The sequence below is a fragment of the Aedes aegypti genome, chromosome 2 (assembly GCF_002204515.2).
Source record: "Aedes aegypti strain LVP_AGWG chromosome 2, AaegL5.0 Primary Assembly, whole genome shotgun sequence".
Classification (NCBI taxonomy): Eukaryota; Metazoa; Arthropoda; class Insecta; order Diptera; family Culicidae; genus Aedes; species Aedes aegypti.
In genome coordinates, this window is record NC_035108.1 from 399,069,995 (window position 1) to 399,083,197 (window position 13,203).

General features: G+C 36.8%; 1 protein-coding gene across 13 annotated transcripts; it reads left to right on the top strand.

Annotated features, from left to right (window-relative positions):
- Positions 1–6,062: 6,062 nt before the first annotated feature.
- On the top strand, positions 6,063–13,153 carry LOC5568614 (probable phospholipase A1 magnifin). Of its 13 annotated transcripts, none has more exons than XM_021847079.1 (6): positions 6,065–6,179; positions 6,273–6,355; positions 7,024–7,569; positions 11,625–11,927; positions 11,982–12,413; positions 12,471–13,153. In XM_021847079.1, the coding sequence occupies exons 3-6, from the start codon at positions 7,494–7,496 to the stop codon at positions 13,115–13,117; spliced, it is 1,458 nt and encodes a 485-aa protein (XP_021702771.1). In that variant the 5' UTR covers positions 6,065–6,179; positions 6,273–6,355; positions 7,024–7,493; the 3' UTR covers positions 13,118–13,153. The 13 variants fall into 13 exon arrangements, with proteins under 13 accessions (XP_021702769.1, XP_021702771.1, XP_021702776.1 ...); XM_021847084.1 differs by having other exon boundaries at positions 6,273–6,342; XM_021847078.1 differs by having other exon boundaries at positions 6,065–6,355; positions 6,987–7,569.
- The last annotated feature ends 50 nt before the right edge of the window (positions 13,154–13,203 follow it).

Consider the following 13,203-nt stretch of genomic DNA (forward strand, 5'->3'; position numbering starts at 1 on the left):
AAGAATTCTGTGCCAATTTTCGGATTTTCATACAAAGTAGGCCAAAATCGTATGAATGAGTCGAAAATTAGTGCTGGGTCGAAAATTGGTGCTTTTCCCCTACTGTTAGAGGCTAAGAATTACTAAGAGTACAGGTTGTCAGATCCTACAGGTGTAATAAATAACCTTTCAGAACATTGTGAATAAGGATAATAACCATACATCAGGCTTATATAGTCAAGGTATGAATCTATGACATTTGGTCGAACGACATTTAGTCGAAAGTACATTTCGTCGAATGGACATTTCGTCGAAAATAAATTTTGTCGAAAACAATTTATTTGCTCGAATGGACATTTTGTCGAAAACAATTTATTTGCTTTAACCTTCCAGTCGTCGCGTGGTTGACCACCATCAGAACCACCACGCTGCTGTTGTAATCTATAAGTTAAGAAGTGTTAAGAATAATATGATATTTGGTCATTGAAAAATAAAAAAGGAATGAATGTATTGAAGATGCTATAACTGGAGGTTGCGTATGCCAGAATAACATGATAGAGTGAAAGAAATCTGCATTGGTGTACCGGTATATCTTGAACGAACTTCAATATGTGACGAGCGATATTTTGGGATTCCGTAAACATAATTCTCTTGTTTTGTTATTTTTTATTCGATTAATTAACAATTTATTATCAATCGAAATCATAGACTCCGTTATCGAAGCTACATGTTTGCCCAAGGAAAGTAATAAAGCTGAAAGCCACAACAATAATTCACCAAGAGTAGGAACCTTTGATGCACTAGTTCAAAATCGTTTACTCAGTGCCATGGCCATCAAAATTACCCATTTCATTCTAAGTATAAAAGCGCATTATATGCAATCAACTTAAGATGATCAACTTGTTCTTCAAGCATTCCAAATTCTTTCCCATGGTCAAACGCTGTAAAACTTGATACGTAATGAAAGTTTCGAGCACTCACACTGGAAGTAGTCTTTGAATGAAGATCGGCAGTTATGTATAAAGAATGATGCCATTTTGAAGGAATAATGAAGTCAGTTATAGGACTGACGAAAATATTTAGTAGAAGAACAAAGAATGATGATATTTTGAAATAATAATCAATTCAACAAGTCATTATGTTTCCAACTTTGAGCAATCAATAGAAACAGTTACCTTTAAATTAAATTAAAAGCCCCGTCTTCCAATCCAAAAATGACTGAAGAACAAGAACATTTACAAGAATAATTTATCCTTCAAAGCCACTAGTACATATTCTAACCACGTTCTCTAGGGCGGTATCTCATGAAAACTATTGGTTATTTGAACTTCTAGCTACCCTACGCACAACAAAAAAACGTGTTTCTGATCACCTCATTGGCTGTTTCGTTGTGATTCTGCGTTCGGTTTCACAATGTTCCATTTCACTTCATTTTATTCCATGAGCTAAATGACGTTTGAACCATTTTTAATTTGAACGATGTGCAAATTAGCAGTCAATGCAACGGGGGTACCCGACACTGATCTACGGATCTACATTGATTCTAGATTCTACAAGTGTTACTATAAATCTGTTTATAACAGGTTACGAATGTTGTTCATAAACCACAACAGATTTATAGTAACACTTGTAGAAATCTAGAGTCAATGTAAGACTCCGTAGATCAGTGTCGGGTCACCCGCGTTTGCCATGAACTGCTAATTTGGCACATCGTTCAAATTAAAAATGGTTCAAATGTCATTCAGCTCGTGGAACGAAGTAAAACGAAATGAAACGTTGTGAAATAAAACTCAGAATCAAAACAAAACAAAACAGGCTAAAAGGTAACCAGAAGCACATTGTTCATAGGATGACTAAAATTTCAAATTAAAAATAAACCCCGATGGTTTGCATGAGGTATCGTTCGAATTAGCGGGAAGGAAAGTCGAAAAGGAAGAAAATCCAACATTAATGTGATATATTTCAAATAAGTAACATTGAATTACGATTGAGGGGTGAAAGTTCCACATTAATAGTATTTTCGGGTTGTATTTCATAAGATTGTGCTACTTTTCTCCGAATGTCGTTTCCCCGAAAGATGATTCTCCGAATTAAGCTTTAATTCAAAAGAGTCTAGTACACGACACTGAAGATGGCCTCACAGTGGCGAAATACGAAAAAGGCCTATTTGTCAATACAAATTTGTAGTTCATTTATGACACATTACTAAACTCGATTCTAATGTATCGTATACTGTCCATAACTGCATATTTGTAACATTCGACAAAAGTAGGCATTGAGTAAATTGAATACAAAGTGTGCATTTTATGGCAGTATGGGAGGAAACTAAAATTTCTAAAAAATACCAGGAACTCACAAGTGCTTATTTGAGGCTGATATTTTGTTCAACTCATATCGTATACTGCGTGAGTATCCAGAAAAAAAAATCTGATAGAAATTTCATTGGTATTATATTACGGGACTCATTTATAATCTCAATGTGACCAATGTTATAATTACCAATGTAACAAATCAACTTAGTATTTTTTTTCGAATTTTCTAGAACAATCTCACAGATTTAAGTAAGTTGATTGAAGGTAATTATCATTTGATGAATCTCCACGGTATTAACTCGAAATCGACAAAAATGTCGAATGTAACTATTATGCAGTTATGGGCAGTATACTGATCAAGTAATTAAGAAATCCATTCCATTTATTTCCTTGGAACGAATGGTCGTAACTTTGTATTCACGAACGAGCGGTTAAACTGCTAAGGTTGTACCAATTTTAAAACCAGACAAAAATCCTGCAGAAGCATCTAGCTACCGTCCAATCAGATTGCTTCCCTCCATCAGTAAACTTTTTGAAAAGGTTATTTTGAACAGAATGATGGCCCACATCAACGCAAATTCAATTATTGCCAATGAATAGTTCGGATTCCGCCATGGACATTCGACCACTCATCAACTTTTACGTGAACCAATTTGATCCGTTCCAACAAATCTGAAGGCTATTATACTGGTCTTGCTCTTCGAGACATAGAAAAAGCGTTCGACAATGTTTGACATGAAGGCTTTAGTGTAAAAAAAAAATAATAATTTTCCAACATACATTGGTAGAATAATTCAAAGATATCTGTCAAATCGTACACTTCAGGTTAATTACACTGCGGAAAACGATTATGTCTCAAGCACCAAAATACCGATATTTACTTTATTAAGGGTTGCTGAATCCATTGCCATCTACTGAAATATCACAGCACGTCTAGTTTCTGAGATATTGTCTGTTGAAATTGCAAAATATGACTATTTCAGCCAACTTTCATGCAAGTTTTCCAACTTGTATGTTAATTTATTTGCTTAGGGGCGATCCATTAATTACGTAAGACAATTTTGGCGGTTTTTGGACCCCCCCTCCCCCTATAGTAAGATTTTTTGTATGAAAATTAAAAATAATTTGTATGACGCGTAAGAAACCTCTAACCCCCCCCTTCCCCCATAAACCCTTACCTAATTAATGGACGACCCCTTAATTTGCCACAGAACTCAAACTTCATGTGTATAACAATACTTATAATCAATGTTCATAGTATTTCCGATGCTGATTTTTTGCCATATAAGAGAAACGAAGAATCAGAGAACGGCATCAGATTCAGCAACCCCAAATCTACTAGAGACACATAATTTTATTCTTGAGACACGCAAAAATGTCATTTTTGCTACGCTGTGTTATCAGAACTCCAGGTCTGAAAGACTTCTCCTTGGTATAGTACCAATGATTTACATATAATATCCAATGTTGAATCATTGGAACAAATGTCAAGTAAAATAATTACTAATTTCAGGCAAAAATCGTAACAATCTTCTATTGGGTTCCGGGTTATTTGGTCGAATGCTATTTGGCCGAATTCCGTTTGGCCGAACGCCATTTGGCCGAAGGACATTTGTTCGAATGCCATTTGGCCGAATATCGTTTGGCCGAAATTGAAAATAATAGTGAGCTACAAGCTGACGATGCTGAAAAAAGCAAATCCTAAATGTAAGCAATTATTCTACTTCTCTGCTAGCGGTCAGAGCTGCCAGCAGAGGTTTTTGCATTGCATTTGTAGTCAGATTTTGACAGTAACTAAAACGGTTCACGACTTATTCTTTCTTCTGTAGCATCGGTTTGATTTGATGCTTCGAATCGTACTAAGTAAATTAGGGAGTCGATGCCGGTTATGGACCCTTTGCGTATTATGGACCCCCTACAGAAAAACATAAAATTAACACTCAAAGCAACTTTATTCCTATGAAAATCCACCGGGGGAACTTCGATTACATTGTTAGTCAGCAGTTTCAGGCAAAATATTTGGTTTGAGACGCATAAATACAGATATTTGAACAGTTTTGTAAATGAAACCACACAAGAGGGTCCATAATACGCATTTCCAGGTGGGTCCATAATAGGCTCGTCGGCAGCGAGCCGGATTACATGGGAATCAAATGGAGGGTCCATAATACGCAACGTCAAATTTGTAAACAATCATATTATGGACCCCGGGAGGGTCCATAATAGGCATTCGGACAACAGTTTTTCAAATGCATATTTCGCTGAAAAAATCGAATGATTTTGTATGTTTCATACACGTACTATGAAGTAAAGACATTGAATTTGTTGTTAGACTCCTCAAAACGTATATGCGTCTGAGATATCATTGCGGAAAAGCGTCTAGAATGAATTTCAGCTACTAAGGGGTCCATTACTAGCATTGAAACCCTAATTCATAGCTCTAGTAACAAGAAGTTTAAGCTTTTCTTTTCAAAACGGAAAAACCGTGAGAGTTAATTTTGGAAAAAAGTAACATCTCAGCTAAGTTAACCCTTGCGTTTAAAAATATGTTTTCAAAAAGACTCTTCATGAGCGTCCAATAAACGACGAAAAATGTTGAAATATGAAAAAACAGCCTATGATCAAAAGAAGGAAAAATCTCTTATAAAAATGGAGGCGAGTGTAATGCAAATAATTATTATATCAGTATAGCTACAAAGAATTGCCGATGATTTAAAGAAGGTAAAACTCCCAATTGAAAATAACCTGAATTATTGCCAATATTTATAGAACCAGTACAAATCAAAAAATAGCCTATCATCAAAAGAAGGAAAAAATCTGATGAAAATCACTTCAATACCTAGCAGCATAAGCATAGCAAAGATAAACAATTAGTACGGAATTAAAAAGTACAAGGTACTCCAATCTACTTTTTTTGTTCCCTTACCATACCGTTGGTAACCCAGAAACTAATCAACGAACCAAGTCTTGACGCTAGTTCACAACTTCGTCCTGAATTAACGGATCGTTTCAATTATTCTCTTGGAGCTCTAATAAAGCGACAAACATGACGTTCAAAAATAATTAGCTGATTAGTTATTGGGCCACCCCTATGAACCCTACACACTTAAATTATTTTAAGGATTCCTGTGAAATCTCAACAGCTGAACAGTTCGGTAAAATAAATTAACGGAGTACGGTACATTTTTACAGTATTCGGTGAAAAATCACCGGAATCCATTAAATTTCGACGAAGTTACGGTGTTTTATTTCACCGAACGGTTCAGCTGTTGAGATTACGGTGAAATTCACCGTAAGAGCTTACTGTGTACTCATCAGCGTTGAAGCTATTGATTTTTTTTTTGTTCGTAATTCGGCCAAACGGCATTTGGCCAAACGACCCGTAAAAATCTGAACTGTTACGGCAAATTAAATGTATTATGTTCTTAACAAAATGTTAATAAAATCATAAATTTGTTTCACCAAATTAGTATGATAGTGTTGTCTAATGACACAGAACACCTAGATATAAGAAATAAATGTAATGTTTGGAATGATACTAGAAAATAATTTAAAAAAAACGAGCGGTTAAATGCATAAACATAATTTTATAAAATGTTCCCAAAAAAATGTTCGCTTTTACAAAGACATCAATTTGTTGAACTACTAACATTGATGACTTTTTTCATCAGTCATAAAATAAAACTAATATGGACCATGATAATTGAAAATCGTTCCACTAAACGCTCCTCGCCATTTACTCTCGAACGTTCACGGAACCCGTCCACCCACAGCAAAACGACTTTATCAGCTGGCTGTATCCACATCGGACCGAGAGAAAGAGCGAAAAAACATGTGAATCCACCACGGCATTATTGATCGAGTCGGCACAAAACTATTCGCTAATATGTATGTTTCAATAGTTTATTCGCCGATGGAAATTTTATTCTCTAATTTTTTATTATTCATTTCAAATGTAATTGATTTACGGTCCCTGTGGAGTGGACTACGGTGCAGTTCTACTAGTTCAAAATCGAAGATTGTGAATGGAAGATGTCAAATCGTGCAATATGTGTGTGATACCGGTGTGTATATATAAGCATCGATTAGTATTTGCATTGAAAAGTGCATCGGTGATGCAAATTCAACAATGAGACTGCACAGACAAGTGTTTATTTTTTACGAGTGATTCGTAGAATTGTCATAAGTGTTGTTTGTTCTGGGATACAATTGTTAGAAAATCCAGATGAATATATAAACCGTTCTTATTATATACACGTTTGTCACAAATCGATGCAAAAGTGATAACTTTACTCATCCGTCAGACAATACCCTTCAATTGTCTTCCCGACCTATCGAGTGAAATTATGAGCTCACCATCGTCGAACACCTGTCGCCCAGCCCGTATCTGCGTTTCGATAGCCTAGTTTGGCTTTCGCATTGGCGCATTGGGTTGCGGTGTGAGCTGAATAATTAAGGATACCGACCGTCCGGCATTCCGCGCAAAATTTGTCTCACTGATTTGCTGGTTCGATAGCACGTCGGTACACAATGTTTTATATCGCTGCTTTCGTGATCGAAACAGAATAGCTTCTAAGACGTTGATTTTATCAACAAGGTTTGTTCAGAGGAGCTCTCGATTGGAAAAGCGCTTAAACAAGCTTTGTTGATAAAATCAACGGCTTGACAGCTATTCTATTTCGATCACAAAATCAGCGATAGCAAAAACACTGTGCAATGTTCGCCCAAACAGGGAAAGCGGACAATTGAACTGCATAAACGGTTAGTGGCCGTTGTTCCAGAAGAAAGATAGTCACAACCGTGGCAGAAGAAAGTAAACTTTTGCCGATTGCAATGACCAACACGCACCGATGAGCGACGATAGGGGTGGCCCTCCGCAGTGCTTTGGAGTGGCCAAACGCTGTGACCGGTAATGGCAGTTCAACTGGACGCGCATACTTCAGTTTAGCAGTTGCGATTCTAGGCAATCGAAGCATGAAGTGGACTTCTCCCGGCGTAAAAAGTGGAAAGTGAACTTTAGGAATAGTGCAAGTGAATTTTCGACAATATAGAGAGTTGAATTTAAATAGTGTGATATAATATGTGATACTGGGATACAAATTAGAGTTATTTTCAAGAGGAAGTTGACGCGATCCAAACAGAGGAAACTCTTATCACTATTATTCGAATGATACGTAATTGCGCGAAATGTTCTACTGCTAAATGGCACATGGTACTATTACAGAGATGATTGATAGCGTTAGTGAATATACATCAAAAAGACTGATAATACTTATCGGTAAGTGTATCGTTGTGTTCGGCGCACTTGTATCACATTAGGGGTAGATCGTATACGCATGTATAATAAATCACTTGCTTCCCAAGTATCCATGAATCTATATATCAACACATTATTTTAGCTTTGGAGTGCACTATACAACTTTATTTATAAGTGGCAAACCCCTTTAGAGATCAGTAAAGCAAATTTTAAGTTGAAAAGGGCCCCCGTACTATTATCAAATTAGAGGAATAAAATCTGGCACGATTGTTGTCTTTGTGCAATATTAGTGCACATGCTTCATAACAGCATTTGAGTGTGTATAGAGTTTACATTATAAATGCTTAAAACTGTGTTTATATAGGGCATGCGCTCAAAAATAAACAAAACATTTTTGAAACCTACACGAATTCTGTATTCTGTTTCTAACTTCCATATCTTTTTGCCACAAAGCGGGACTTGAACCTGGAGTGCAAATTGTATTGATGATCTGTTGAACTCCGGACGTCTTAATCTTCTGAAACGTAAAGCTTCCAAAGTTTCAAGACATGGAAGCATTATAAAAAGGAAGCATTTTAAGAATGATGTAAATTGGTTAAGTTGGTGCGAATGAAAATAAATTTGTTCAGGGAGATGTTCTTCATTGTTATTCCGGTTATCTATAGAGAGTAATCCAAAAACTAACCAAATGTTGTGTTTTGGACTCTAAGCAAACTTATCCTCTTGAAAACAAATTCAACAGGGGAATCAAGAGAAGCAGTTCTTCTGCAACACAATCCATTCTAATGAACAGACGAATATTCAAATAATCAGGTGATTGTGCATTTTTTTGGGTTTGGAGAGCAAACTAATATTCTAATTAAAATCAATCCATCCGAATCTTATAAGCGGTTTCTTCACCATCGCTTAGGCCTTAAACCCAGTTTAACTATATGGGTAAACCTGGTTTACGGCTTAAGCGAAGGTGAAGAAATCGGCCCTTAAACAAATCAGCTAGGTTTAGCATAAGCTGTGGCTTTTATAGTGCTATGAATGCTTGCCTTTTTTATGTGCTTTAGAGCACTTTGATGAGGCAATGCAAACAAACAAGTTCAAAGCACTTATAAAACATGCAATGCTTTGAAACTTGCGCAGGGTTGCCAGTATATTTTGGGAAATTTAAAAAGGAACATCATTGTCTTAACAATTTTGGAAATAGATTGTCGGTGTTAAAACAGGATATAGTAAAGGACACCATAAATTCTGATATTCCGATACTATTTTGAAACACATGCATCATCACATGTCATTGCTACAGCAAATAATAATTTTGATATTTCGAATACCTGGAGTAAGTTTTCCTAGTCTGTTTGGGCATCGACCACATAATTTAGGTAAATTTTTACATGCCTTATTTGTTATCTGGTAGGGGAATTAGGGGCAAATATTTTTTTTTAAACAGAAAATGCAAAGTTTTTAATTTACCTTTGGCTAGTTTTCAAGTCTGATTTTTTGATGTTAGTACGACGTGCTACATTCATTCATGATAATAAAAATCATATCATAGGTATGTCAGAAAGACTGTCAATCGTTCCCATATGTAAAAGAGCTCTCCCTCAATCATAATAGCTAAAACGAACCTTTCTGGGTTCGTTAATTTGCTGAAAAATAGATTCTTCCACCGCCTTGGTGTTTGAACAAAACTTTCCAGAATGTCCGAATTGGACTAACCCTGTTCCAATTTGAACCTCTCACGTTTTAATTTTATCGTTTTTTGATATGATAGTTTCAATATATAACTCCGATGTGTTTGGTATCGTAGCTTATTGAACTTTTTCTGTAAGCGCAAGTATAAAAATTAAAATCAATGCTTGAAAAATTTCAATTTAATTCGATCTAGAACTAACTCAAGCAAAATGTGAGTTTCATAAAAAAAAAAATACGAGATTCAAATCCAAAACTGATTCAAAATTTAGTACAGTCAACTTTCCCTTACTCGATTTTCAACGGACCATCTTGTACGAGAGATATCGAGATTAAAAACACATTGTTTTTTTCTATTTTCGGAACCTTTCGTTATTTTAACAATGTACATTAGAAAAATCCATTTTAATTTTGAACACAGCAAAATTTCATGAAAATGAAATGTGGTGAACTTATATGGGAAACTCAAAGAGACAGCTTCGAGTCTCTTGGAGAAGTATCGACTTACATTTTAAGGTCAAAGAAGCACAAATTCAAACTTTCAGGTTTCAAACACATTGTAATGGGTATGGTAAAGTTGAATATATTTTTCTCAACACTCGTAAACATTTTATTGTAACGTATTGTCAGCCATATCCAAAATAGGATATGGTAATAGACTGATGCAAATTTTTGCTCCCCTATGCTTAAACGATGTCAATTATGATGAAAATGATCCTCCCAAAATTTGAAGTGATTCGGAAGAAGTTTGGTTGTGCACACGCTATTTGAAGATTATATGGAAATTACTATGGAAAAAGCAAACATTTTGTGTTCAGTCCTCTAATCCTCCATCTCATGTGAAAACTTCCCAGCTACAACTTTGCCGAAGACCACATTTCGATGAGACGTAAGGATAATTTGTGATTATTGATGATCATTCAATTACTTTCAGACAACACTGCTTTTTTGCTGTAGAACATAGTAGCCTGGATTACTTTGATCTATTCTTCCCGCCAGGAGTACCACTGTTGCCTGCCGAACAGCTGGTGAAGCATGCTACATGCAAACCAACTTCATGATGATGAATAACAATTTATCTTGACGTCCAATCAAAAAGTGGTCTTCGGCAAAGTTGTAGCTGGGAGAATTTCACATTAGAAGAATTTGTTTACTTTCCCATAAAATATTATGACGAAGAGATAGAGGGATGAACACAAAATATTGGCGTTTTCCATAGTAATCTCCATATAAACTTCAAATGGCGTGTGCACAGTCAAATTTCTTCCGAATCACTTCAAACTTTGGGAGGATGCTATTTACCATAATGAAAATCGTTTAAGCATAGGGGAGCAAACTTATCAAAATTTGCATCACTCTATTGTGGAATTGATGTAGATGCTTAATAAGCAGTAGATTTATTGATTCCTTTATTTGTTGGTCGTATTTCTTAGATATTTTTGAAAAAAGGTACCATCGATCAATATTACAACTTTTGAGATTTTCTACCAGGTTGAGAAGAATTTCATGGGGTGGAGCTCTTGAAATAGACTGAGTGCTTGTTGAAAATCAAGAGGTCTGCATTGAACCATATCAAAAGGTCCAGATTGGACCAACACACATTTTGTGATTATCAATCTAGTTCAGCACAAACAGTGCAGATACATAGCAAAGCTATATGGTCAGATGCAAGCTAAGGCATGGGGGATTCAATTATAAAGTAACACAGTATGTTTTGAGAATTATTGTTACATGCAGAAGCTGGGAAATAATGCTAAGCGACAGCACACTAGAGCACTTCAAAACAACAAACTAATATAAAAATCAAACGAATTAACTGAATGGCGTCAAATTTATAGTGTTAGATCCAAGCCAGAAGATGGGTAGAAAATCGGTACACACGATCTTTACAGTAGCGCCATTATTGAGAAATGCTTGATGGTCGGAATTAGAACGGGGTCCGAAATGGTCCAGGTTCCCCTAACAATTTGTAAAAAAAAACAACATTATTTTTTTTTGTATTTAACATCAAATGCGACTCATGCATTTGTAGCTATTTAGCTATTGTATATTTTAAAAATCATTAAAAATATTCTGATATGCGTGGCCACCTATTGTAGCGCAGTTCATGTCTTGAAGGTTGTAGCACCATCAATAGTTAAGTAAGTGGCTACCTATTATCCAAAGATAAAACCTTATTGTTTTCCGAGTTACGGAAAAATACAAAAATCCCAAAGGGTACCTACACCGTCTGAAAACGTGGTTGATCTTAAGAGTTAATTATCTGCATCGGCTTGTATGTGTTTCAATTCGATATAACGTGTTGCATGCAACCCGCATTGCCTACATCTTGGCGAACTTCATGTAATGCTAAAACATTGATGGATCAATTTCTCGCTATTACCCACTTTTAGCAGCCGCTTTACACTTTGCCCACATCACCCATGCCGGTCCGGTGATAATACGCCAGCCGCGAAGTGATTTCACCGTTGGCACGTGCACATGGGTAGTCGAACGGCCATGCCCCGATCAAGACATAAAGTTCTATCTGTTCACACGGTCCAACCCGGAAGATCGCCAGTACGTCCACATCGACGAAACGTTGGAGAAATCGAATCTCAGCACATCGTACTTCAACCCGTCGCTCCCCACGAAAGTAATCATCCACGGATACAATGGGGACATGTTCCTTGAACCACTGATCAAAATGAAAGGAGGTAAATGAGATTTCTATTTGGTTGATTCTATGTTCATATAAACAAATCTTGCAGAGTATCTCAACCGAGGAAGCTACAATCTTTTCTACGTGGATTGGAGTGTTCTTGGACCGGGTCCTTGCTACCCTTCTGCAGTACACAATACAAAACACGTTGGAACCTGCATTGCTCAACTAGTTCAACGAATACTGGACACTGGTACAGACAATGTCCACCTAATAGGATTCTCTCTAGGAGCCCAAGTAACCAACTATGCGGCAGTAAAACTGCGTCCATTCAAACTAAGGCGAATAAGTGGTCTGGATCCAGCGATGCCCTTGTTCATCACAGCAGACAAAGATGACAAACTAGACGAGTCGGATGCAAACTTTGTAGATGTTATCCATACAAATGCGTTGGTGCAGGGTAAAATCGAACGTTGTGGTCATGTCGACTTTTATATGAATGGAGGAATCATTCAGCCTGGATGTTGGGCTGGTGGACAAAGTAAGAAACTCCGTGCATGATTTAGACTCATTCTAATTAGAAACTTCATAATTTCAGATCCCATGGCTTGCAGTCATCACAGGGCACCGGACTATTTTGCGGAATCCATCAGAAGTCTTACCGGTTTCTGGGGCTGGAAGTGTGAGAGCTATGTCTACTATCTGCTTGGATTTTGTCCGCACAATAACTTCCAAGTGGTGGCTGGCGAAGACTGCAATCAGGCAACCGAAGGAATGTTCATGATCACTACAAATGCAGATTCACCATTTGCTATCGGCCGATGGACAGATTCCATGGGTTTGCTGAAAACTCCCAATCCACTTAATAAATTCAGCCTTAAGCGTGATCCATTCATCAGTGATATCGATCAATGGGGTAAACTGGAAGGAAATTTCAACAACGTAGAGCAATTTCCTACACCATACTCCCAGGATCCGAATGGAGATGATTGGCCCTATTTTAATCATATTGGAACAAACAAACTCACCAAAGATTACATTAAGAAAATATTGGAACAGGATAAGGACAGGTACGATGAGACCACCGAAGACAGTGCTGAAGCGCACTTGAATCTGTTGAAGCACGCTGGTATGAGTAATGCCATCAATCAAAAGGAGGGACTGAGTGACTTGAGAAGACGGCTTCAACTGAAAGAAGCCAGTGTAGTGGAACAGTACTCGTTGCCAATGTACACTCCATACTAGGACCGTTGTTAACACGTTACAATAAACTTGTTAAAATGAGTTGCATTTTATGAAAGAATCTCCATTAAGGTTAATATTTCGAACAG